Source organism: Castanea sativa, chromosome 5, assembly GCF_040712315.1.
Source record: "Castanea sativa cultivar Marrone di Chiusa Pesio chromosome 5, ASM4071231v1".
Taxonomy (NCBI): domain Eukaryota; kingdom Viridiplantae; phylum Streptophyta; class Magnoliopsida; order Fagales; family Fagaceae; genus Castanea; species Castanea sativa.
The window spans coordinates 68,801,645-68,825,543 of NC_134017.1; the positions used below are offsets into that span (position 1 = coordinate 68,801,645).

The following is a 23,899-nucleotide window of genomic DNA, read 5'->3' on the forward strand; positions in this document are numbered from 1 at the left end:
CTCACCCGATTCAATCTAAGTAAGTTAGATTTAATTGGTTATTACATGCAGGGTTGAGAATTTCTCAACCCGACTTCTCTAACTCAATCTATGCACACTCCTCCCAAGCCATCGATGCAAACCTAGGTCCATCAAACTACAAACAATAAAAAATATCTATGGCTTATAAAACGACACCTCATCTATCTTTCCATACCCGGCAGAACACTAAAATCACCACGTCGTTAAGGAAGAGAAACGGTCGTTTACCCATCCCCGATTCCCCTAGTCCCTTCCGTTACGGTCGTATTTTTTAAGAAAACAAACAAAATTAACAAACAACTAAAAAGATATAAATATATCCTATCCAAAAAAAAAAAAAAAATTATAAATATAAATAATATAATTTCCAAAGAGTGCCGCATATTTTGGATTTCTGGATTGGTTCTTCGAATACCCTTTTGGCTTCTCAATCCATTGGAGGCTCTGGCAAGTTGTAAGTGTATTTTCAAACCACATTTTTAAGGTTTTTTTTCTTTTTTGGTTAGAACAATGTTGTTGTTGTTTTTGTTTTTTTTTTGTTTTTGAATGTTATGTCATTGTCAATGCAAAAAGTGAAAAAAAAAAAGAAAAGAAAGATATTCTTTTTCTTTGATCTGAAGTGGGGTTAGTTCATTAGTGAACTTGAGATTGAACTGTTGGGTTATATTGACTGAGATGGTTAATGCAGTGAAAAACCAAAAAAAAAAAAGGGATTATGGAGCATTAGGATGAAATTCTTGTCTATGATAATTCTCAAAAGGGTGTGAATTTTTGTGGGTTGTGTGGTTTATATGTCATACAATTTTGTATGTGATGCTATTTTATTCGTGAATGTCTTTTTATGGGTTTGTTTAAATTTAGAGATTTATCTTAGTTCACTTATAAAGCCAAACTGAGGTCTTTTGGACATTTTTAGGTTATTCTTGTTTATTGGGTCTTTTTTTTTTAAATAAAATAAAATAAAGATTTCAACTTTGTGTTATAGAAACTTGTTCTTGTTGTTGTTTGTGATTCTCTGTTTTCCTGACAAGGGATGGATCTTCTTGACATGGTGAGCTTGAAAATAACTTTGCTTAATAAATTAGAAATTGGTATGGCTGATCCTATAAGCGTCATTTTTCTTTTCTTTCTTAAAAGAATTTGGTTATTTGGGCAATTACTTGAGCTTTTTGTTCTCAGTGAGAATTTTGAGACCTTGCTTCCCGGTTCTCCCTAACAATTAGGAGAAAAGACCCTGTTTCTCTTTCCCTTTTTACCAAATATCAGACCATCATGTCTTGAGGATCTTGATGTTAATGATGAAAAGAACAAATTTGGTTGATCACCTTGAGAAGATTAGGAAATGTTGTTTTCCTCAACTTAGTTTATGATTCTTATCCTCTAATAGGTTTCTCAAACAATGAATTATCAGATTTGTTTAATTTATGGATTTTAAACTTTCAATGAGTTTACAGACTTATTCTGTATAAACTGAACAAATTATGTTGTTATAAGATTGAATTAGTATGGATTCTCACATTTACTTTTTTGCACTGCTCATGAAAATAAAATAAAATAAAATCATTGTATAAAAAGGCCATTGAACTGAATGCACGAGCCTATCCACTTTTGCATGGTCTGGGAGATGTGATTGATGTGTAGTCTTAGCCCTCTAAAAAAAAAAGAAGAAGTGCAATTTAATAATTGGATAAAGTTTATAATCCACTTGTGTATGAATGTTTAATGGTCCTAATCATTGTATTTCAACATTATTACATGATATCTCGAGAGTTAGATTTAAGGCATAATGATTTTTTATGAGCTGTTCATTTAATTTTCCTGCCATCATGCACTTTTTGTGCCTAACATATGAACTGTGAATCTTAATATCTCTGTTATGACTCTCCAGTGCTGTTATTTAAAGTTTTCTTGTTCCACTACTTGTTATAGTTGTCCTTTTCTTCAAATTGTTATGTCAGTATCTTCATGTTTCTAGAAACTTAATTGTCTTCATGTTTTTAGAATTAGATCTTCCCATTGGTCCATCTTGCTTTGGATTATATACTTTGACTATTCTTCAGGTTCATCTTAGGCTGTAATGGCTGTTTCTTGACAGTGATGAAAATGCTATCATAAATACAAAGATGGAGGTATAAAACCATGAATTAGATTCATCCAACTTGGGACGAAGATTAGGCAAGTTAAGGTAGGGTAGAGTTTTGTAGCTCTGTTTGATTTTGGGAGGAGGGTAGAGTTTTGTAGCTCTGTCTGATTTTGGGGGGTGGGGTGGTTCCTTCAGCCCATTATGTAGCAACTATTTGTTTGTATTTTAATTAGGTGAGTGTGTCTGTTTGTGCACAGCTTTTGCTTTTAGCTTTTTGTGTTAATGTACAGCTTTTTAGAACCCCATTTTTTCTCACATTTTCAAAGATCCACTTTCAGCAAAGAGCCAAATAAGCTGATGCAAAATGCACACTAAGTGTATGTTTGGCAAAAATTAAAAAGCTAGCTTATTTAACTATTTAACTTATTTTTGCTAATATTTATGGGCTCCACTGCACTTTTTGATATTATTCACGGGTCTCACTGTACTATTTCACCTAATTTTTACCTTTATCTACAATACTTTCAGCAAAAAAATTTCAGTTTCAGTAAAATAAGCGAGTCCCAAACAGACCCTAAGTCATCATATCATATCTATTACTATATATAATGGAAGAAGCCTAATCCACAATTCGCTCCATTAGGACACGTATACCATAAAACACACCATTTAAACACTGTCTACTTGTTCATTCTCTGGCCTTTGAAACAATTTGGTTTTGCTTGGAATATTTGGATTCATTTTTAATAGGGTACTCCAGACTTATAATTCGAAGGTTACGATATTTAGATTGTTTTAATAGTTGAGTTATTAATTAATATATGGCAGATTCATCTTAACTGGGTTAACAGTGTTTGCGTGACTGTTGGCTGAGTTTTATAGCATGCTACGTATTTGACAAAATGTCTTATGGACCTGCATATTATTTCCTTAGTATTATGTTGTTCAGAGAATATATACCTGCAAAACGAGTCCTCTGACTTATGATACCATTAAGATGGTTGCACTAGTGACTCATAAAGTAGATGCGTACAAAAGAGAAGGCAAAGGATAGCAGATAGTTGTATGATGCTAGTTACTAGCTCTTCGATGCTTAGGTTATGGATCTTATTCTTTTTTTGGCAATATATTTGAAATATTATGGCAACCATGTCGATGCTAAACATCTAATAGCATAAATTTTTTTTTTTTTTTTTAAATTGGACAGTAAATATGATTAATGTTTGAGTACTTTGGTTGTATTTGTTTGATTTTGGTATTTGAGTTAGTATTTGTTTTGTTTGCATATTTTTGTTGGATTTGGTTCTGCTTCGGGTTATTTGTGTTAATTTGGTTTTGGATAGTCAAGGTTTAGATGTAATTGATGCCTTTCTGATGTTGCTTAGGAAATCATTTTATTTATTCTAATTTCTGATTGGTTACCAGGATAAATGAGAGGGAGAAATGAAAATTATAGTCCTTGATATTATGTAATAAATTCTTTTGGGTTTCAAATTGAAGAAGGTTGCACTGTGGAGCAGATAGAGTAAATTCCAGTTATATTATTTTCTCATTGATTTGTTAAATCTAACCCTACTTGAAATAGCCAAATGAAAAAGGGCTATATTTCTAATCAATTATCCATAAGAATTATATATATTTTATTCATTCTTTCTATATCAGTGATGCATCTTCATCCTTTTTATTTATTATTTTAGAGTTTGTGAAAGATTTAATTTAATTTCATAGTTTCTGCTTTCCAATTTCTAATTAGACTTAAATTATGTTTGGTATTTTTTTTCTGACATGAAGCTGCGGTCCATTGATATCACTTTTGATTTTAGTTCTAACATCTCATTAGCTACTAAAAGCATGCTTTATGTACTGGGAGAGTTTGTCACAACAGACAACTAACCTGCAGGAAAATGACTTAATGTTTAGGTTCTATTTATTTTGTAGAATGTGCCAGTTTTTTTTTTTTTTCCTGATAAATATTGTCCTTAATCCATCATTAGAAGCTCTTCTAAGTAATTTTTCAATATTTATTGACTATGATGGCTCTCCTTTTTTTTCCCCCTGTGATTGCTCATTTCAAGTTCAAGCCGCTTTTGTTTATTTGGTTTGTGGTCTTTAGCATTTCAGTTGTTGCTGTATGTGTGTGTGTGTGTGTGTGTGTTTTGCAAGATTTGAAACAACATATAATTCATAACAGATTTTATAATTCAGTTCAGTCATGGACCTAGAGGAATACCTCCTCACCACAGCCACCACCTTATATTTTGAAGGGTTGAAGCTGCCATTGTACCCAAAGTGCACTATAGTGATCTGCTTATTTACTCTAATTTTAAGGAATACAGTTAAAATATAAATGAAAACAACATGGAAAAGTGTACCAACTGTAGTTTTTGCACCAATAACTTTCTAGATTAAACTTACTAGAATTAAGATACTTACTTCAATGCTATTGTAATAATTCTATTACTAGAATTTTATTATATTGTATAGACAACAAAAGTATAACTTAAGGATTTTATATGTTTGAAACATGACTAGAGCATCAAATAATGCCGCGCATTGAGTAGGTTAAAAGCTAGTTTAAATAAGACACATGACTAATAAATAATTTATGTGATCAAAAGTATGCATTAGACCATCTATGCTCTGTAGTACTGAATGTTGGGTTGTTAAGAAGCAACAAATGCATAAGATGAGTGTAGCTAAAATGAGAATCTTAAGATAGATGAAATGGAATTACACGGATAGGTAGGGTTGAATGGGGAAATTCGCTTAAAGATAAGGGTGGTCCCTATTGATGAAAAGATGAGGGAGAATCGCTTGAAATGGTTTAGCCATGTTCAGATGAGAGTGGTTAATGCACTGATGAGAAAGAATGAGTTTATTCAAGTTGAGAGAATTAAAAAAGGTAGAGGAAGACCAAAAATAACATTAGTAGACGTAGTAAAAAAGGACATGTCAATAGAGGAAGCAACAGAGAATCCATAGCTGACAGCCCCAAAAATTTGGGGCTAGCGCTTGGTTGTTGTTGTTATATTAAAAGTTTGCATGGATGGTCATTGGAACGACCATGTGATTGGCGGAAGGATTTTTCTTCCAATCTGGTTTGGAGGGCCCTCTGGAGGCTGCTAGTTATATTTCTTATCTAATAAACTTTTGGTTTAAACTTGCTGTTGTCATAATCATCAGTAGCACTAAGGGTGTGCAGTCTGCTATTTAAATTCTTAGCTAATAAGTTTTTGGTTTTATTTCCATCATCAGCATCATAAGCAATATCATACATATCAACTGTTTAGTGTTGAATTCAGTGAGATGCCCTAGCAGAAGTGTGTAGACGTTTCAGGGTCAAAAAGGTTTATGCTAAATTAAATACTCATAGAATGATTGTTTGATAGTGTTTGTTTCATCTCTGATTGTAAATGGAGGACTAAGGAAGCTGACATGGTGGAATAGAGAGAAAAGTGCATATTCTTGGTCAGCATGTTTTTGAAATGTTAATCATTAAGGTAGTTTTTGATGGAAGATCCTCTGTAGGCATAGTCTTGTTTGAAGAGATTGTTTAAAGGTTTCCTCTATCTTCCTGTAAGAGAAGCACAGATCTTAAGTCTTATAATGCCATGATGGCAGGGTGTGGGGATACTTTTCCTGGGAAGTATTATAGACACTTCTAGATTTATGATCACTAGTCTTATTGATCATGTCATTATCACTAGTAGTAGTGTAGTTGAAAATGCTCATTTTTATGAATTATGAATGTAGTGCTTAGTTACCCTACATGTGCCTTCTATCTTCTTTGTTGCTGAAACAGTGTTCGAAGTGATGCTTGTGGTATAATTTAAACTTTGGATGCATTACTAATGGCTATCAGGCCATATTTTGGACATGTGTTCATGGCATGTTATGTAGACCCATTGGGATGGGTATGTACAATACATATTTGCAACTGGATGCATTACTAATGAGCCAGTTCTACAACCAACACCCTCCCTAAAAAATATAAATAAATAAAAAACCTTGACTTGTGCACTTAATTAACCAATCAACTATGCTTCAGTTACAGTAGGTCTTTCATTGGGTAGTAGTTTTGCTTAGTAAAAAAAGGGGGGAAGAGGAGTGATTGGTGTCTTTATTGCATAAATAAAAATCCATTTATCATATTGACACACACACACATATATATATATATATATATTTATATATTTATTCCAGCAATTGCACTAATGAAAATTGAAGTATTTTGCCTATGAATTAGCCTACATTAGTGCAATTTATACACTCATGGCAGTGGTATTTACTATTTAGAGTTGTATGGCTTCTGTTGAGTAAACCAGAGTATTAGCAATTTTATATTACTGACCAAGTTTTGTCCAAACTAATATTAGTGTTTGCAGGCAAAATTTCTAAGATCAGTGTGGAACTGTCATTTTAAATTCATTTGTGCAAGATGAACCAACAGAGTCAGAACACCAGTTCTTTATCTCCTGCAGACATCCCTATGAAGCGGAAACGTGGTCGTCCTCGTAAGGATGAAAGCCTGTTGTCAAGTAAGAAGAAGCCTACAACGCCTGAACCTGACAGCATCAAGAAAAACAAAGAAAGTGCAAGTACAAGTGGTGGTGGTGTTAATGATGTCATGGTGGGTCAGATGGTTACTGGTGTCATTGAAGGTTCATTTGATGCTGGATATCTTCTTAATGTTAAGTTAGGTGACACTGACACTCTTCTGAGAGGTGTTGTATTTCTTCCGGGTCGCTTTACCCCAATTTCTGCAGCAAATGATGTGGCTCCACATGTTAAGATGTACAACAGAAAAGATATTCCAATCCCAGTTTTTAACCCACAAACTCCAGTTTTTAAGTCTAGTACTCCATCAGGACAAAGTAGTAAGCAACCTACTCGGCCTAAAATCCATCAACATGAACTTTCAGATCAGGTTCTATCCTCTGAGCGTCAGACTGAAATCCCAGATGCACTTGGGAACCAATCTGCCTCTGTTGTTGTACCTCTGGTTGCCAACTTGCCAAAGAACAATGCAGGTCTTTCCTTGGAAGGAAATGAAGTTCAGCAGCAAACTTTGGAGCCTGGACTTGAGAGCCAATCCACCTCCATTGTGGCACAGTTGGATCATGATAAGGTTGTTGGATGTGATGATGTGTTGCAGCAATCTGAAGCTTCCACACAGATAAAAGGACCTAAAGTTGATGCAGCGGCAACAAAAGATTCAAAAGCAAAATCAGCATCTGAACCAGTTGTGGACACAGTGCCAGGTGTTGAAATTGTTAGTCAGAAACCTCAAATTCAACATCAGGCTATGAGTCTTGACCCTAAGCCAAGTGAATTGGTTCATGATGAAGTGAAGAACTCAAATCTTGAAATCAACCAAACTCCTGTATTTGCTGAACCCAAACCCCTTCCTTCCGAACTGGTCAATAGGCCTGTTGACGATTCAATGGAAGATCAGGCCTCCTTAAAGAAAGATACAGCACAGAATTCACAGTTGGAGCTTGCTATTGAAACTTCAAGTGGAACTGACACCGCCCTCTTAAATGGAAGGCCCGCAAGTGATCCTGTTGATGTTACTGAGTTGGTCTCACTCTCTACACCACGGACCAGTGAACCTGCGGTGGTATTTGATGGAGAGGTTACTCCAGAGTTGAAGCTTGCACCCGAAGGATCTATTCTACCAGGAATGATTGAACCTTAGCTCTGTAGTTCTGGTGCCCCAATTAATTTGGAATGCGGTATCAAAGATGCCATTTCACCTACACAATATTAGATTCATCTGATGGTGACTAACTATCCAGTAGGATCTGAGAGATCGTGAATTTAAACCTAGGAAAAAGGACAAGAGAATAGAGTCAAAGCTTGAGAAATAGATGGGTAGTAGTCACCCATGGTTACCATGGTTAAGAGTACCAAGTTGACATTTAGATACCATTGCATTGACAGCTCTGGATGGTCTTGTGATTCAACTCTTGCACTCTCACCACCCTTTTGACTTATTTATACTCTTCAAACTAGTGTTGTTTTTTTTTTTCTTGGCAACTATCTCCCTTATGTTTGGGGAGGTTCTTTGCATAATATATAGAACTTGTTGCATATTTTTTGTCTGGATATAATTAGTTCAACCATAAGTTTTGTTTTTGTTTTTTGGGTCTAATAACTGAGTTACACAACAGAGGTAACCCTCTTTTAATTCCAAAATAATATCTTACTGAGCAATGTGAAAGAAAACTGAGGGCCATTCTTCTAACCACTAGATATGTCTCCCCATTTTCTTTAGCAACATGTGCAAGAGCCTGAGCTACATTATAACAAATATTGGAAATACAATGAAAAAGAAATTTCACAAAATGAGGCTACCATCAATTTAATTGTATCAATAGTCTACTGTCTACCCCCACCTTAGAAAGGCATTGGTCTCTAGAATTAAATAGCAAAAACCAGTGCTAAGCATGGGACCTCAATAACCGGATCATAAAAGTATTCAGTAACTGTACTAGATATTTGGGCTTCTTTCCCATGCCCGCAGTTTTATCTATATTTTGTTAAGATTGTATAATCACTATATCTCGGGGTAACATATCATCTATGTACTTAATTGCATATTGGTGTTAAATAAGTATAGTGCATGTATACTCAATTTTATCTTATGAAAACCTTATGAATCCAAGAGATTTTACCTATTCAACCAAATGGTAAATCATGAGAGTGAGAGTTGCCACCACAAAACAAAATAAAAGAGCTCATGGATGTCTTTATTTTATGACAAAGAAAGGGTGTTGTGAAATAAGGGAAATATCAAGGCAAAAGAAAGAAATATGAGAATAATACTACATCCCAATTTCCTTTCTTCACTTTTACTTTTGGTAGTCATTAACCATATCATATTATTTCTAATGGTAAATATAAAATAAGTAGGATAAATGGTCGACAAGTCACCCATATAAAAAAATGAACAGATATATAACTTTCACAAATGAATTTATTTAGTTTATTAATAAAATATTTTATCATTGAACAACAAATTCGATCAAGTGTTTACATCAAAAGGGGATTCAATTAGTTTAAGAGGTAAAATCTCGATAATGGTAAAAGGTAAAAACTCTAAAAAGTTAGTAATTTTTAACCCAAATGTTTGATGGGTTGAAAGAGAAACCATATATGAATCAAATTCAGGTTCAAGCCCAAGAAAGGTCCCCCATCTTTGAGTTCTCCACCATACCAATACCATGGTCTTGTAGAGCTGGAATGGTCGTGTTGAGTATAGGGTTTAAGAAAGAAAGAAAGAGAGAGAAAGAAAGATGGACATAATATCACAGTTGCAAGAGCAAGTGAACACAATAGCAGCGCTTGCATTCAACACCTTCGGAACTCTACAGAGAGACGCTCATCCTGTTAAACTCTCTCCCAATTACCCTGACCCTCCTCCGCCTTCTAACCCCACCGAAGATCCCGCCACCGCCGCCGGCAATGTCTCCGAACAACCCAAGCTCATGACCGCCGCTCTCGTCAAAGCCGCTAAGCAGGTACTCCTCTCTCTCTCTTTCAATTCCACCTTCTATTTTTATGCCCAAAATTTCATGTAATTGCAAATACTGGGAATTTCGTATGTTTAGCAAAATGGGGTTTTTTTTTTTTTTTTCCAAATAATGTTTAATATTTGATTTTTGGTAGGGATACTCAAAATTTTTCATGAATTGAAAGTGGCAAATTGTGATAAGAGTAACCTTACTAACACCATTTTTATGCTTAGCAAAATGGGTTTTTTTTTTTTTTTTCTTTGTTATTACTTGTCAGGCTTCATGTTTAATATTTTGGTAGGTACACAAAAAATTTCACAAATTGAATTGCCAAGTTGTGATAAGAATAACCTTACAAACACCATTTTTATGCCTAGCAAAATGGGGGTTTTTTTTTTTTTAATTATTACTTGTCAGGCTTCATGTTTAGTATTTTGATAGGGACACAAAATTGTTCACAAATTGAAGTGGCAAGTTGTGATAAGAGTAACCTTACAAGCACCATTTTATGCTTAGCAAAATGGGGTTTTTTTTTTTTTTTTAATTTACTTGTTGGCTTCTTGTAGGGATTTTAATATTGAGTTTTGGAAATGCTAATTATTTATGTACACACTAAGTTATACATTTCCGTAAACACTCTAGCTGAAATTGATTCAACTATAATTGTGAAATGATACAATTATAACTAATGTTTTCAAAACACGATTTTTTAGTTGTGTCCCTCACGCACAATGTGTAACTATCAGCACTCCTTTGGAAATAGAGAAGAGTAATGCTATTTTTTTTTTTTCAATTGAAGTGAAAAGCTGTGATAAGAGTAACCTGACATTCACACGGACCCACTACTAACACCATTTTTAGTTTGCAACCTCATCAGTACTTTGGAAGAGGATTGTGATAGGATATACCATCCTAACATTTCAATCCTTTATGGCCTGTTTGGATGTTTAAAAAAGGAGGGGGAGTAGAGTAGAGGGAGGGAGAGGAATTTAAATTCCTTGTTTGGAAGTTTTTTAAGAAAGGAGGGGGAGGGTTTGGAGGGGTTTCAATTCCCTCTAACCCCTTATTTTTAATTCCCTCAAATTAGAGGGATTTGGAGGGAGAGTAGAGTAGATAAATTATTAACTAAATAAATTCTCTAATTTACCCTTTCTAAATTAACAAAATTACAAACTTGATTATATAAATAATTTTTGTTTGTTTGATGAGAAAATAAATAATTTAAAGCTCTTATCCAAAAAAAAAAAAGAAATTTAAGCTAAACTTTTTGAAATTCAGAACCGGAAAAGCCACCAAAAACAAACTCTTTTCTCTTTCAAAAAGTGTAACTACACAATACAAAATACTCAAATTTCAATTCCTTTCCCCTTTCCTCCATTTTCAGAGTACCCAAACAGAAATTAAAGCCACAAAATTTTTCTCAGAATCTCACAGATGTAACCCGAAAAAGGCACAAGAAATTAGACGCCGCCGAGCCGTGGGTCGTCGCCAAAGGTCCACGCCACTCGCGATTAATGCTCCGATCTTCAACATTGGTCGATGTTAATCCCACATCGATTAATGCGTTGCCAGCGAAGACCATCGATCCCATTACCTCTGCCTACTTCTTCTTCTTCAACGCCGTCGTCCACGTCGCTCGCGGCAATCGATCTCGAGTCGGTGGCTGTGCACGAGATTGGGCATTTGCTTGGGCTCGGACGTTCATCGGTGGCGGTGGCTTTGGATCAGTACGCGTTGGGAGCGATTGTCGTCTCAGTTTTCGCACTCATCGTTGCGATTTATAGCTTCGTCCGTCGCCGAGAAGAAAAAGGCAGCTGGAGAGGCGCGAACTGAGGCGGTGAACTGCGACGGCGGCGGCCCAGATAATGTAGATCTGCTAACGCCGCCGACGTTATCATCGTCGGTGCTGCGTCGCCGGCTCCGCTCTCTATCATATCTTTTTCTCTTCTTTCTTTCTCGGCAACCAAACAGTGCCGAGAAAGAAAACTTCAGCATTTCGTTTTCTTTCTTTTTTTTTTTTTTTTCTTTTTTTGAATTACAAAAAATCTGCTAAAGTTTATGGATTTAATTCAACTTTGGCTTGCTATGTGCGTTTTGTTCTGGAAATTAACATGTTAATTATTGAATTTTAGATACAATAGATTAATTTGGTTGATGATTTTTGGTAATATGTTAATAATTTTTTATAAAAAATCATAATTTACAAAATTGATAAATTACTCATAGACCAATGTTGCAATTCATTTTTAAATATGGGTAAATTTGTCTATTTAATCATTTCCTCTCCTCTCCATCCCAATTTTAAAAACATCCAAACAAGGGAAAGGGTTAATTACCCTATTCTCCCTTGCTAATTTTAAAAACATCCAAATAAGGTGGAGGGTAATTATTTCACTCTACTCTCCTCTCCTCTACTCTCCTTCCCTCTACTCTCCTCCCTCCCTAAACTTCCAAACAGGCCATTAGAGATCAGGTCCCATCAAGGAGTGGTATCCATGTGAAAACTTTTGAATCTTTAGTCTTATTGAGAATGATACGTTGTGTTTTTGTTGGTATGGCTTATAAAAAGCATTTATGTCAATTACTCGGCATTACCTTTTAGGAATGAGAGAAGCAAGAACTGGAAATTTTCAATTGATATAAGTTTTTAGTTGAGTTGTAGGGTATTAGAATTACAGAAGTTTTTACATATTAGATGTGAATTTTGTAGTTTGTACAATGTCTATGTATATGTTACTAGCTTGAGCATGTTTGCAATTGGAATTTTTCTTAGAGCATTGTAAAATTTGGAAAGGATTAGTGGATCTTTTGATATTAAAATACCCTTTTATAAGCCCCTTCCATAAAATTATGACAACACAGCGAATATGTGTCTTCTAGGTCGAGCTTGAGCCCTTGACAATGAACTCTAGCTCAAATCACACATTTTCCCCTTTTAAGAGCAAGGAGGAGGGTGTGTCTGTAATTTTTGTTTTGTTTTTTATATTAAAAAGGCTTCAAGCTTCAATCCATCTGCATTGCATTGTTAATAACATCTAATTTACCAATGAAACCTATTAAAAAAAAAAATTAATTTACCAATGAATCCAACTTGAGTTAGTCCAATGATTATAAAAACATTTGTTCTGTGCACAGTTTGATGCATTAGTTGCAGCACTTCCACCGGCTGAGGGGGGTGAAGAAGTGCAACTGAAAAGGATTTCAGAACTGCAGGTATTGGAGAGTCAACTGACTATCAATCAAGACCTTTTAACAATTTTTATACAGTTTCTTAATGGGCTTCTGTATGAACTGTTTATTTAGGCTGAAAATGATGCTGTTGGCCAAGAACTTCAGAGACAACTGGAAGCTGCAGGTAATCTCAAATCTTCATAAGTTTCATTTCATTTTTGTTTCATTTCATTGCATAGTTAATTTCTCTTTTTCAAAAAAACCAACTACTAAAACAAAACAAAATAAAACAAAAAATTCATGAGATGTTTTGGATAGCCTACCTAAAGCTAAATCCACGCTCTCTTGCTTGTCTGTTTCCGTTCTTGTTATATTAGAGTTTATTTGCCATTGCTGGAACTTAAAACCTTCATTTTTTGGTGATGCCAGAGAAGGAGTTGAAAGAAGTCCAGGAATTGTTTGGTCAAGCAACGGATAATTGCTTGAACTTGAAGAGACCAGACTGAAGAGTGCAACATGTTGATCTGATCTCTCGTTTTGAACTCTTCCCAATGTCTATAGTAGTTGTTCCCTCCTATTCTAATCATGTAAGAATTTGAGGAGGATGTTATTTTGATTTCTCCCCCCCCCCCCCCCTAACTTTTAGCTTCCATTGGCTCTTACTTAAAACATTGTTTGGAACTTTTATCATGCAAAATCTTCTAATGTAGGTACCTTCATCTCTACAGTCTTCAGATTGAAACTTGAAAAATATGTTTAATGAAACATTTCACCTGTTTGGCATCATTCCCCCCCCCCCCCCCCAGTAAGTGTACATCTTTGGCATGATTTTTTTCTCCAATGGGCAATGACAACTTTAAAAACCATCAGGTGGTAGAGTGACAGTTGCAATGGTGGGTGGTGAATGGTAGTGGTAGTGATGATAATGTTGTGTTGGGCCTAGTGGCAAGCCTTTTAATTGTAGGTGAAGGTTGGTAGCAGTGTAGCAAGAACACCAGTATGATGGTGGTGGCATCAATCATGGTGGGCAAGTGTGACTGGTGACAAGCAATGAGGATGATGGTGGCTTGGGATGGTGGAGAAGAGTGAATAGTAGCAAATGTGGCAACTGGCATTGATGGAGGGCTGGTGTTGGTGCCTGATGGGTTATCTAAAGGATGCGGTTGAGGCAGCCATATTGGTTTTGGGAATGGGGGCTATAACAACAGCGATGATAGTAGCAAATAGCATTATTTGAGTTGATTAGTAATTTAGCATCGTGCCATTGGGATTGTAAGACCGTTTTGCATTGTTACGTTGGTTAGCTTAAGGCCATCATTAGCCTGGTTAGGTGGATCAAATGTTCAATTCATAAAGTTGTACCCAAATCCAACCATTTACATTTTATGATTCATTTTGGATATAAACAATTAAAAACATCATTCTGATTTCGAATTTTAGGACAATGACTCGTATGAAATATGAAATGTCCTTTTTTCTTTGTTGGAAATGCATGCCAGATTTTATTTTTCTTAACAAAACTCATGGATGATCATTACATCTTTTTAACATATAGATTGAAACATTTAGTAATAAAATGCTGAACAATTCTCTCTCGTGTATTACTAAAAAACTAATAATATCAAATCATTAATAATATAAAAATTACTAATACAATCCCATGATTTTAATTTCTCACATCATAAATTTAACTGTTGAGTTAAGTTGGCAAGAACAAAAACAAAAGAAAGTCATTGATTAATGGTAAAACTATATTATTGGTTACTAAAGTTTACTTTGCGAGCACAATTGGTTCCTTAAGTTTCAAATGAGCGATATTGGTCCTTCAAATTAAAATAATGAGCAGTATTAATCTTTCTGTTAACTATTGTTAATATTATTACTTATGTGGCTAACAAAATAATGACTTGTCATTTTTTAATAAAAAATTTCAAAAATTATTTTACAAATCATAACCTATTAAATACCAAAATAATTGATAGGTAAGTAATGAGTAATACCAAATTAAAATATAAATCCAAAATCTCTGATGAACTGACACTCTCTCTCTTTCATTTGATTCTCTCCCTCTCTTCCACCGAAGGTCATGCAATAGTCTTTGGAGAAACTTTGTATTGCGATGAGTTTTTTTGCTACAAAGTGGGTTTGAAATTGGGTTCAAACTCACACTAGCCTTACCTCCGGGTGGAAATCTTAGGTAAACCTGAATTATTGAAGCTTTTTTTATTCAGGCCACACATCGGTGTCTAAAACTCCAATTATGATGTTTGAGGCTTGGTTGAGGACATGGGTGTTGTGGCTATCGAACTCAATGTTGAGGTCTAAGAACTTGCGAGTTTGAGGCTTGGTTGAGGACTTGGGTGGTGTGGCTGTTGAACTCAGTGTTGAGGTCTAAGAACTTGCGAGCTCGAGTGGTGTGTGAGTCCGCTCGGTCTGAGTCGAATGAAGCGACAAAGCCATGGTAAGTAACGGTATGTGTGTAGAGGAGAAGAATCAGATTGGAGTTGAGAGGAGTACCGGTCATGGTGGGTGGCATAAGAAGGCTTATCTTGGTTTCTCATGTTGACTATATATTTGCTTAGCTGTGACTAAAAGGAAGGTACAGGAACAAGGTGAGCAATGAGCCAAGGGAGACGATGGAAGCCATGGCTGTTAGTGAGAGTTTTTTTTTTTTTTTTTGGGGGGGGGGGGGGGTGTTTATTTTGGGCTTCAGTTTTAATTTGTTATTACCCTTTGCTTACCGATCAAGAGAAATAGTACCTTAGTATTAATTAATAGTATTAATAGGTTATGATGCGTAAAATAATTTTTGTAATTTTTTATTAAAAAAATAATTAGCCATTATTTTGTTAGTCATATAAGTAATACCATTAATAGTAATTAATGAAAAGATTAATATTGCTCATTTTTTAAACTTGGGAGACCAATAGTGCTCATCACCACTCGAAACTTCAGAAACTAATTGCGCTCGCAAGGTAATCTTAAGGGACCAATAATATAATTCCACCTTGGTTTATTGTCATCATCGCCCTACAAAAATAACAAGCACCAGGTTAGGCTTAGGTCCATCCAGCCCTCTAATGACCTGGACATTGACCAACCCAATCCATATTTCAACTTTCAACTGAGAAGCGGTTTAAGGGGTTCTGATCTTCAAAAGCACAACATTCCACCATATGCAAGAATATAAACATAGGGAAAAGGAATCCACACTAACACAACCACGACAGCAATTACATATAATTTAAAATAGCAAAACTTCATCAGGAACACAACTTCAGTTAGTGAATATGTCATAGGACAAGAAACAGTCTCAAATGGTTTCCTTAAAAAGGCTAGGAAGGGCTCCAATGTAGCTTCAAATAGTATCTTACTAAATTTATTTATTAAATAAAAAGAACAAGCGCAGGCCACAAAAGATGGCCAAAATTCTCAGCTATATCCTGCTTGCTGCTGCTGTGCCTGTTGCTGGTAATTTCCATAAGGATATCCATACATGTTAGGATCTTGTGGAGCCGGGGCATATCCATAGCCTTCATGTCCATAAGCATATCCATAATATCCACCATTCCACTGGCTTGGATCTGCCTGAGGCTGAACGCCAACAGAGATACCCTGAACACTATTCAGATTAATACAAACACATGGAGACATCCAAGAAGAAAGCATTGGAAAGTGTTGGGTAAATCAAGCACCTGTTTGTTTGAAGGACTACGGCCCCATGAAAGTCGAATATTTTGTCCACCTAATTGAGTTCCATTTAACATCCGCAATCCTTCCTCAGCACAGCTTCTGATGCATCACAACAACACAGAACAGAACTAAATATTCTGTATGGATTCGGTTGAGAAATGTTTCTACAAATATGTGGCTAATTTACTCACCTGTCGACAAATTGAACAAAACCACATCGCTTGCCTGATGGTATCTTTACATGCGCTAGTTGTCCATATTGGCTGAAAACTTGTCTCAAATGGTCATCTGTAACATTAGGATCCAAATTGCCAACAAATATCTGCAATTGAAATTTGTCAAATCACAAATATGTTTGTGAGGAAAGTAATTTCCATGCAGGAAATAATAAAGTACCCACAGTTGTATTATTCGGATCACTCTCGTTCTGACTCCCTTGAGAATTCTGGTAGGAAGCTGCATATAAAATTTAAAGGTGAAATAAAAGGGAAATAAGAAGTAACATTTTTTGGTAGAACGTGATTCAAGGAGCAGTTCACCAACACTAGACACTATTGCTTAGAAACATGAACATAAGCAAAGTAAATAAGCAGACAGAAAAAATGCTTCCCATTTTACAATTAGAGCTAACAATCTAATGCATCTTCCCGATCATAAGAGAGCTACATACACGCATAAATAAATCTAACTCTTATAATGAAAGATCCACTAATTACGAACAGCAACAACAAGGATAGTCAAAAATACATCTCCCTTAAATCACCACAAAAGCAGAACACATGTGAAAATATATTTTACAGCAGTCACAGCTAAAAAACAAGCAACTGAAGATACATGTAAACGGATAGAAAAGGACAAGATCAGCTATGAAACTACCTAAGTATGTGTGTGTGTGTGTGTGTGTGTGTGTGTGTGTGTGAATTTAGCATCAACCACCTTACATAGTATAGCCAAAAGCCTTGTACCTCAGTGACATTGCCTGGTCTTTTATGAGGAGAACCAAGGTTCAAATCCTCCCTCCGCCACTAATAATAATAATGGAATTATCAAAAAATAAATAGTATAGGTGACTGGGGTCAATGACATCACTGTCACTCTTTTTAAAATAAAACTTTGATCTCTGCAACGGCTGAAACCCAAGACTTAATAGGGATATCAAATGTTGTTGCAGTCAACATATATAATGTTGCAGAACACATGCAGGACTGACATCCACACGCCAGGCTGCAGCTGTCTTTAAACATACACAATTTAGCTAGTTTTGAGCCCCATATTCCTATTCAAAAGACAGGAAGCATGACAAGTGGGGGAGTGCTTGTAGCCACGCCCAAGTGATAAAAACCAGTAAGCTAAATCATTAACAAGCCATGGTCATTCAAGTTTTACAGACAATTCATTGTTCACCAGATTCATAAGAAGTACTGGGTGTTTATTACTTTTACAATTATTATCTTATAACAGACCATCAAAAGAAAAGCGGAAAGGGGGATTTTTTTTGGGGGGGGGGGGGGGGAAGAAGAGCAACTGCTGAGTTAATATTCACACATTGCAACCCAGAAACACTGTAGAAGCTAAAAATTCAACTCCAAAGGCAGAAGATGACAAGCTAGTGACTAGTGACCTGCAACTCATCTAACTAGAATAACTCCCAATGGAGAGAGCGGAAAGTACAGTAATGACAATAAAAATAATAACATGCGGAGAACATGGAGATGTTGAAGTGCCATAAATATGACAATTATGTACAAGTCAACTTTCAAATAGAAATCAGCCGCAATATGCAGTTTATGGCAATTCCAAAGAGTTGCAAGCTGCACTCACAGAGAATCTTTCCCTGTGGACTGAAATCTAGAAAAAGTAATAAGAATAAAGCATCATAGAGCAACAAGGGAAACTATAATTCTAACCAAAACGTAAATGGCACAAGGAAATGGTATATGGAAAAATTAAAGACGTAATTGTTTGGAGAAATTAGTAAAAAAAGAAGCCCACACACAGAAGGGGAAAAAACTTGTAAACCAAAAATGTCATTGTACTGAAATCTCAGTAACTAGAAGAGTTACGAAATTTAATTTGACTGAAAGCTCAACCAATAGAATGAACTGAAACTTGAATTTGAAAATGTAGCATTGCAAGCGCCACACGAAATTAAAGGGCAAGCCATAACTGGGAAACTGACCTAAGTGAGGCCATGCACTATAGGGGTAACCATTTCAGCTGAAATCAGTTCCAGGCCCCTAGATCACAGAGCCTCTTGACACCCTGCTTTGAGACAATAGGAGTTCTATAAGTTTTTAAGATTTTAATAGCATGTACAGTGCCCAAATCTTAAAGGTACAGGAAGGAAATGACTTTGGAAAGTGCTGCATATCTTCAAGTGCATAACTGAAAGGAAGTAAACTAAACCGTAATGTTTAGCATAACAGAGAACGAATAATAACTGAACAATTTAACCTCACCATCTTGAATATGGCAGATAAAAAGTAACAATGAACATGGTAATAGAGAGAGGGGTCACAGGCTTAGAGCATTGGCACCAAATTCAATTGATTACAATTCTTGACACAAAAAACTAAGATTACACATATAACTAAAACTTAAAGAGCATTAAAAAATTAATCAACAAGAGAAGTTCCACTACACATTTTACATACCTTTCGGTTGCTGGCCGCCAGTAGTATTTTTGTTTGTAGCCGGCCCAATCCGCATTGGCCTTGTTGAACAGAGAACTCCATTCATCTCTGTCATAGCACGCAATTGTTCACCCTCATCTCCAAACCTAACAAACCCATAACCCTTTGTACGAGATGTGACCCTATCAATCACAACCTTTGCACCCTTAACTGTCGGATAACGGGACCTGAAGGTTTCTTGTAACATGTAATCGGTGACATCAGGAGCCAGATCCCCAACAAATATTGTGAAGTCAGGAGAATCATCAGAGCGCCTCTCACCCGAACTAAAAGTTGCCCAGTTCAGTCTAAAGTTCTGCCCACCATTTGGCATTATGCTACCATTGTATGTTTGAAGTACTCTTTCTGCCGCAGCACGATTAGCAAACTCAAGAAAACCATAACCCTCTGATTGGCCAGTTTGCTTGTTGCGGATCACTTTCACCGTAGTAACTTGCTGTATTCACAAACATATTTAATTAATAACCCTTTTCAAAAAGGACTTGAAAACCCTCTCACTCTCCACCAGTTTATTTGTATATGCACATGATTTACAGTTTAAAACAAAATAGAACAATGATGATTTGGTACCACTGATGCTTGAATCCTAATTTTGTTCACTATATATCCATGACAATTTTATATATATACAGGGGGAAAAACCCTAACTTTCTCCCCATAGGAAAATGTCTACAAAACATAGGCAAAACCAAATCTTTCCTACATGGTCCCCCTACAGTCCAACCCACCAAAGAAAAAGCCAAACAAAAAGAAGAAGAAAAGAGAGAGTAAAGCCCACAAAATTTTCACGACCAAAAGATAACAGAAACATGAACAGGATCGAAAAACAAAAAATGGGTATGCAACAAAACAATCATTCTGACAAAGAAGTCTCAGAGACAATAAATCAAACACCTAAACCGCAAAACCAAAAAAAACACACACACACACACAACACAATTTCACAGATCAAAACCCAGAAACCAAAAACGAATAAAAAGCACGTAGAAAAGTGATGTGGGGTGAAGGGAATACCTCTCCGGTCTGAGCGAAACAGTTGTAGAGATAAGTCTCGTCCATCCAGTACTGTAGGTCTCCGATCCAGAGAGTGCGGACCTCGTCGGCGCTGGTGGGCTGGGCTTGGGCTTGGGCTTGGGCCTGGTGGTGGAGGTGGTGCTGCGCCGGTGCCGGTGCCTGAGGGGCCCACATCTGAGGTGGGGCTTGAACCGCCGCACCGGGCTGGGCTTGTGGTGGCATCATCATGTAGGGTTGTTGTGGGTGTGGGTGTGGGTATTGTGGCTGCTGGGTCTGTTGTTGTTGTAGCGGAGGAGCCACACCTGTTGGAGGAGCCGGCTGCATCATCTTTGCTCTGCTGCTTTTGTTTTTGAGAACACAGAGAGACAGAGAAGAGAGCGCAGAGACAAAGAGAGTGCGTGGGTTTTGGGGTGTGGGTGTGTGTAACCCTAATGAATGAAAGAGTGAGAGAGAGAGAGAGAGAGAGAGTAAAGGGATTGGGGTTATGAGATTAGAGAAGTTGCACGTAATCTGTACGCGTGGCGGATGCTGAGTTTTGGGGGATGGGGTTTGTGGGGGTAAAAATCATGTATATGGGGTCACCGCCCAAGAAAATTGTCTTGGAGCACAATTTTGATCATCTAGAGAACTCTTGCCGTTTGATTATAAATAAATAAATTTTTTTAAAAAAATCCTAAATATAAAGGGGTTATATTTTTTATTTGTGAAATATATACAAAGTAAATTTTTTTTCCCCTATTTGCAAGTTTTGTGTATGGAATATAGATCATGTAATACAATAGTTATTTTTAGAGTTGTTCGAGGGCTAATCAGGCCGATTAACTCACTTAACTCGGACCGATTCGATGAGATTCAAGTGGTTTAAACAACAAATAACTGTTGATAAAGTTTTCAATGTTTCAAAACTTGTCTCAAATGGGTTAAGTGTCTATTTACCCACTTGAAAATATGACGAAACTAACCAATCCAAGCTTTAATGTGTTTTTGGTGATTTCTCTATTCACATCTTGCAAATATCTTAATGTCTTCAACAAGATTGGAGATCTCCACCTCTACCCACTGTTTTTGCTCTTCGTCGCCACTGTTAGCTGGTTTTCAATCATATTTAACCACCACTCATGGAGAATCACCTGGTTGAATTGTCATTTATGATCGATTAATAATGATTTTCTTCCTCCTCTAGTAGTAAATAGGTTAAGCATAAACGCAACTCAATCCGACATATGGAGATCCCTGGTTATTCTATCATTTGGTTACATTTTCATCTTCTTTTTTCAGAGAGTTTTAACATATGACATCTACTTCTGATTTGAATAAATATTTTCTAACTCAAAAAGTATCACTTAGTAACTTTTATATATATAACTTGAAAACCATTTCCTCCTCCCTTTTCGCAATATCTAAATAGCTATCTTACTCTCTCTCAAAAAAAAAAAAAGAAAAAAAAAAAAGAAGAAGAAGAAGAAGAAGTAAGTCTCTTCATTATATTTACAGGTATAAAAAGGAAAAGGAGGAATGTAGTTTCTCCCACTTTTAGCATTGCAAGCTCCAATAAGAGGGGAACACGATGAACTTTTAGCTCAAGTGCACAGCATGCTCGTGATAATTGTGTTGCTGTGCCTAACTTATTATGCTCTCAACAAACTAGTTCAACTTATATCTTTTTTAAAAGTGTTTTAGAGCTAACTCAATTTAATAACTAACCAAATAATACCTGAACTTTAAGTTTTTCTTATTATTATAATGGACTAAAATGACAGTTTTTATATTTAATGGACTAAAATGATAACCAATCAAAGTTATAGAGGCCTAGTGCAAGTTTTACCAATAATTTGCTATGACAAGATCCAACTAATATGGCAAAATATTCATTGGAGCTCAGGGGTCATGTCCACGTGGGTGATGAATTAGCGATCTCAAGTTTGATAAAGAAGTGACCTTTACGTTATCCAAAAAAAAAAAAAAAGTGACCTTTACCATTGCTCATTTTCTTTTCTCTTTGACTCTTTGTCTTATCTTTCCTCTTTTTTTAAAAATTTTTTTTTTATCAGGATCTCTAATTTTCACCTAAAAATAATGTTATTTTATTTTATTCTTTGGTCAAATTTTATAAAAATGTTAAAGATATATAACATATATTAAATTAGTGATAAGTAATTAAGTACCATCTTTTTTTTCACCTAAAATTTAACGTTATATATTTTATTCATTGAAAAAACTACATTAAAAAAAATCTAAAAAGGTTAAAGATATATACCATATTTTAAATTAATTTTTAATTTTGATAGCTAATATCTAAATTTTATAAAAATGGTTAAATTTGAAGTATCCGTCCCACATTTTTCTTTTTTAGGTTATTTCTAGACTCAACAAATTTTTTCTTTAAAACGGTTTGTAAAGAAACCACATGATTTATTCTCTAAGTCTTGTGACTAAAAATAGATGTGGTTAGTTTTACAAATCACCACTTAATGAGTTAGAATAATTTTTCTCAGAATTGGTTTAAATGTAAACTTTTTTCTTTTTAGATGATAAGTAGAGAAAAACATGAAATTATTTATTAAACTTTATGTTTCATTTAAGTATTGTTCATAAATCAATTTAACAACTATTTTGGAGAAGAAAAAATAAACCCATTTATAGAGATAAAGTTTGCTTAGAGCAAAACCAGTCATCAAGTCTTAGTTCTAAATTTTTGGGGTTAAATATGAATTCTTAGCAAGATTAGTTAGGATTAATCATATTTGTTATTTTTCTCTATTCTATTCACACCCTCTATTATTTCCTTAATAAATGTGTCATTTTCAACAACTTCTATTAAAGAACTAGATCGAACTAGGCAATTGGATGGATTGGGTTATTCCCAAACTGGCTCACAAACACCAACCACCGGTTTATTAGATTTCCTTGTTTCTATTATTGAAGAAGTGATATATTTATTTGAATTTAAGCCTTCTCTCACGCATTTTTAAGTGAGTTTCCATCGAAGCTTAATTTTAGCATTTTCACTTAAAAATAAAAATTTAATATTTATTTATTTATCTTAAGAATCATCTTATTTTATATTAGAAATAATTGTGTATTTACAGAATTAATAATACATATTTTAATATATGCTCTATTTATTTTTATTTGTCTTTAAAAAAGTTGTGAAAATACTTTTGAAGGTTGTTAAAATTTATAAGATTTATTTTTATTCAATTATTCAATTTCAACCTGTTTATTTGTATTTAAATTTATTATAACATCATTATTTTTATTAAACCATGATCTGACTCCAAAATCTTAAACCTTCTCATTTTTATGATTCCTTGAACAATTTGATTCTCAAAACCACGCTTCTCATACATAACTAAATTATCTAAATCAGTGAGTTTCAGTTAGCTTAACTGGTAAACTCTCTTATAGTTGTATAAGAAATGATTGATATTTTGGTCTAATAATAAATTATTATTAGAAGCAGACGTCATAAGTTGAAACTCTAAAAAAAAAAAAAAATTATCTCAAACAATGTTCCCACATCATTCATAATAGAGTTTTAATTTTATCAACTATTTATTTACCGCCACTCCTTTTATTAGTCAAGGATAAATAATGATGATAATAATAATCAAGATGGACAAATTGATACATTTCTTAAACTTTTGAATTTTGATTAACAAATAAGTTACAAATTCCGGGTCTTTCATGTAAATTCCACTTATTCT

General features: G+C 35.1%; 3 protein-coding genes across 6 annotated transcripts; 2 read left to right on the forward strand and 1 right to left on the reverse strand.

Annotated features, from left to right (window-relative positions):
• The first annotated feature begins 312 nt into the window (after positions 1-312).
• On the forward strand, positions 313-8,242 carry LOC142633308 (uncharacterized). Of its 2 annotated transcripts, none has more exons than XM_075807523.1 (2): positions 313-475; positions 6,490-8,242. In XM_075807523.1, the coding sequence occupies exon 2, from the start codon at positions 6,543-6,545 to the stop codon at positions 7,800-7,802; it is 1,260 nt and encodes a 419-aa protein (XP_075663638.1). In that variant the 5' UTR covers positions 313-475; positions 6,490-6,542; the 3' UTR covers positions 7,803-8,242. The 2 variants fall into 2 exon arrangements, with proteins under 2 accessions (XP_075663638.1, XP_075663636.1); XM_075807521.1 differs by having other exon boundaries at positions 314-475; positions 6,481-8,242.
• Positions 8,243-9,258: 1,016 nt separating this feature from the next.
• Positions 9,259-13,578, forward strand: LOC142633957 (mediator of RNA polymerase II transcription subunit 21). Its single transcript, XM_075808216.1, has 4 exons — positions 9,259-9,627; positions 12,757-12,834; positions 12,925-12,976; positions 13,222-13,578. Exons 1-4 carry the CDS (start codon positions 9,403-9,405, stop codon positions 13,296-13,298), a joined length of 432 nt encoding a protein of 143 aa, XP_075664331.1. The 5' UTR covers positions 9,259-9,402; the 3' UTR covers positions 13,299-13,578.
• Positions 13,579-16,005: 2,427 nt separating this feature from the next.
• On the reverse strand, positions 16,006-20,728 carry LOC142634112 (polyadenylate-binding protein RBP45-like). Of its 3 annotated transcripts, XR_012844042.1 has the most exons (7): positions 20,193-20,644; positions 19,140-19,614; positions 18,665-18,747; positions 16,886-16,941; positions 16,677-16,807; positions 16,488-16,584; positions 16,006-16,407 (listed from the first exon to the last, which is right to left on the reverse strand). XR_012844042.1 is itself a non-coding variant. In XM_075808391.1 (6 exons), the coding sequence occupies exons 1-6, from the start codon at positions 20,517-20,519 to the stop codon at positions 16,225-16,227; spliced, it is 1,269 nt and encodes a 422-aa protein (XP_075664506.1). In that variant the 5' UTR covers positions 20,520-20,728; the 3' UTR covers positions 16,006-16,224. The 3 variants fall into 3 exon arrangements, 2 of the variants coding, with proteins under 2 accessions (XP_075664506.1, XP_075664505.1); XM_075808391.1 differs by lacking the exon at positions 18,665-18,747 and having other exon boundaries at positions 20,193-20,728; XM_075808390.1 differs by lacking the exons at positions 16,006-16,407; positions 16,488-16,584; positions 18,665-18,747 and having other exon boundaries at positions 16,673-16,807.
• Positions 20,729-23,899: the final 3,171 nt, after the last annotated feature.

Excerpts from the sequence above, each read along its gene's own strand:
- LOC142633308 (XM_075807523.1), top strand. The coding sequence starts at position 6,543 with ATGAACCAACAGAGTCAGAACACCAGTTCTTTATCTCCTGCAGACATC.
- LOC142633957 (XM_075808216.1), top strand. The coding sequence starts at position 9,403 with ATGGACATAATATCACAGTTGCAAGAGCAAGTGAACACAATAGCAGCG. Across the intron at positions 9,628-12,756 it reads TCGTCAAAGCCGCTAAGCAG|TTTGATGCATTAGTTGCAGC; the intron begins GTACTCCTCTCT and ends TTCTGTGCACAG. Across the intron at positions 12,835-12,924 it reads AAAGGATTTCAGAACTGCAG|GCTGAAAATGATGCTGTTGG; the intron begins GTATTGGAGAGT and ends CTGTTTATTTAG.
- LOC142634112 (XM_075808391.1), bottom strand. The coding sequence starts at position 20,519 with ATGATGCAGCCGGCTCCTCCAACAGGTGTGGCTCCTCCGCTACAACAA. Across the intron at positions 16,942-19,139 it reads TGGCGGCCAGCAACCGAAAG|CTTCCTACCAGAATTCTCAA; the intron begins GTATGTAAAATG and ends TTTTATATGCAG. Across the intron at positions 16,585-16,676 it reads TTTGTTCAATTTGTCGACAG|AAGCTGTGCTGAGGAAGGAT; the intron begins GTGAGTAAATTA and ends GTGATGCATCAG.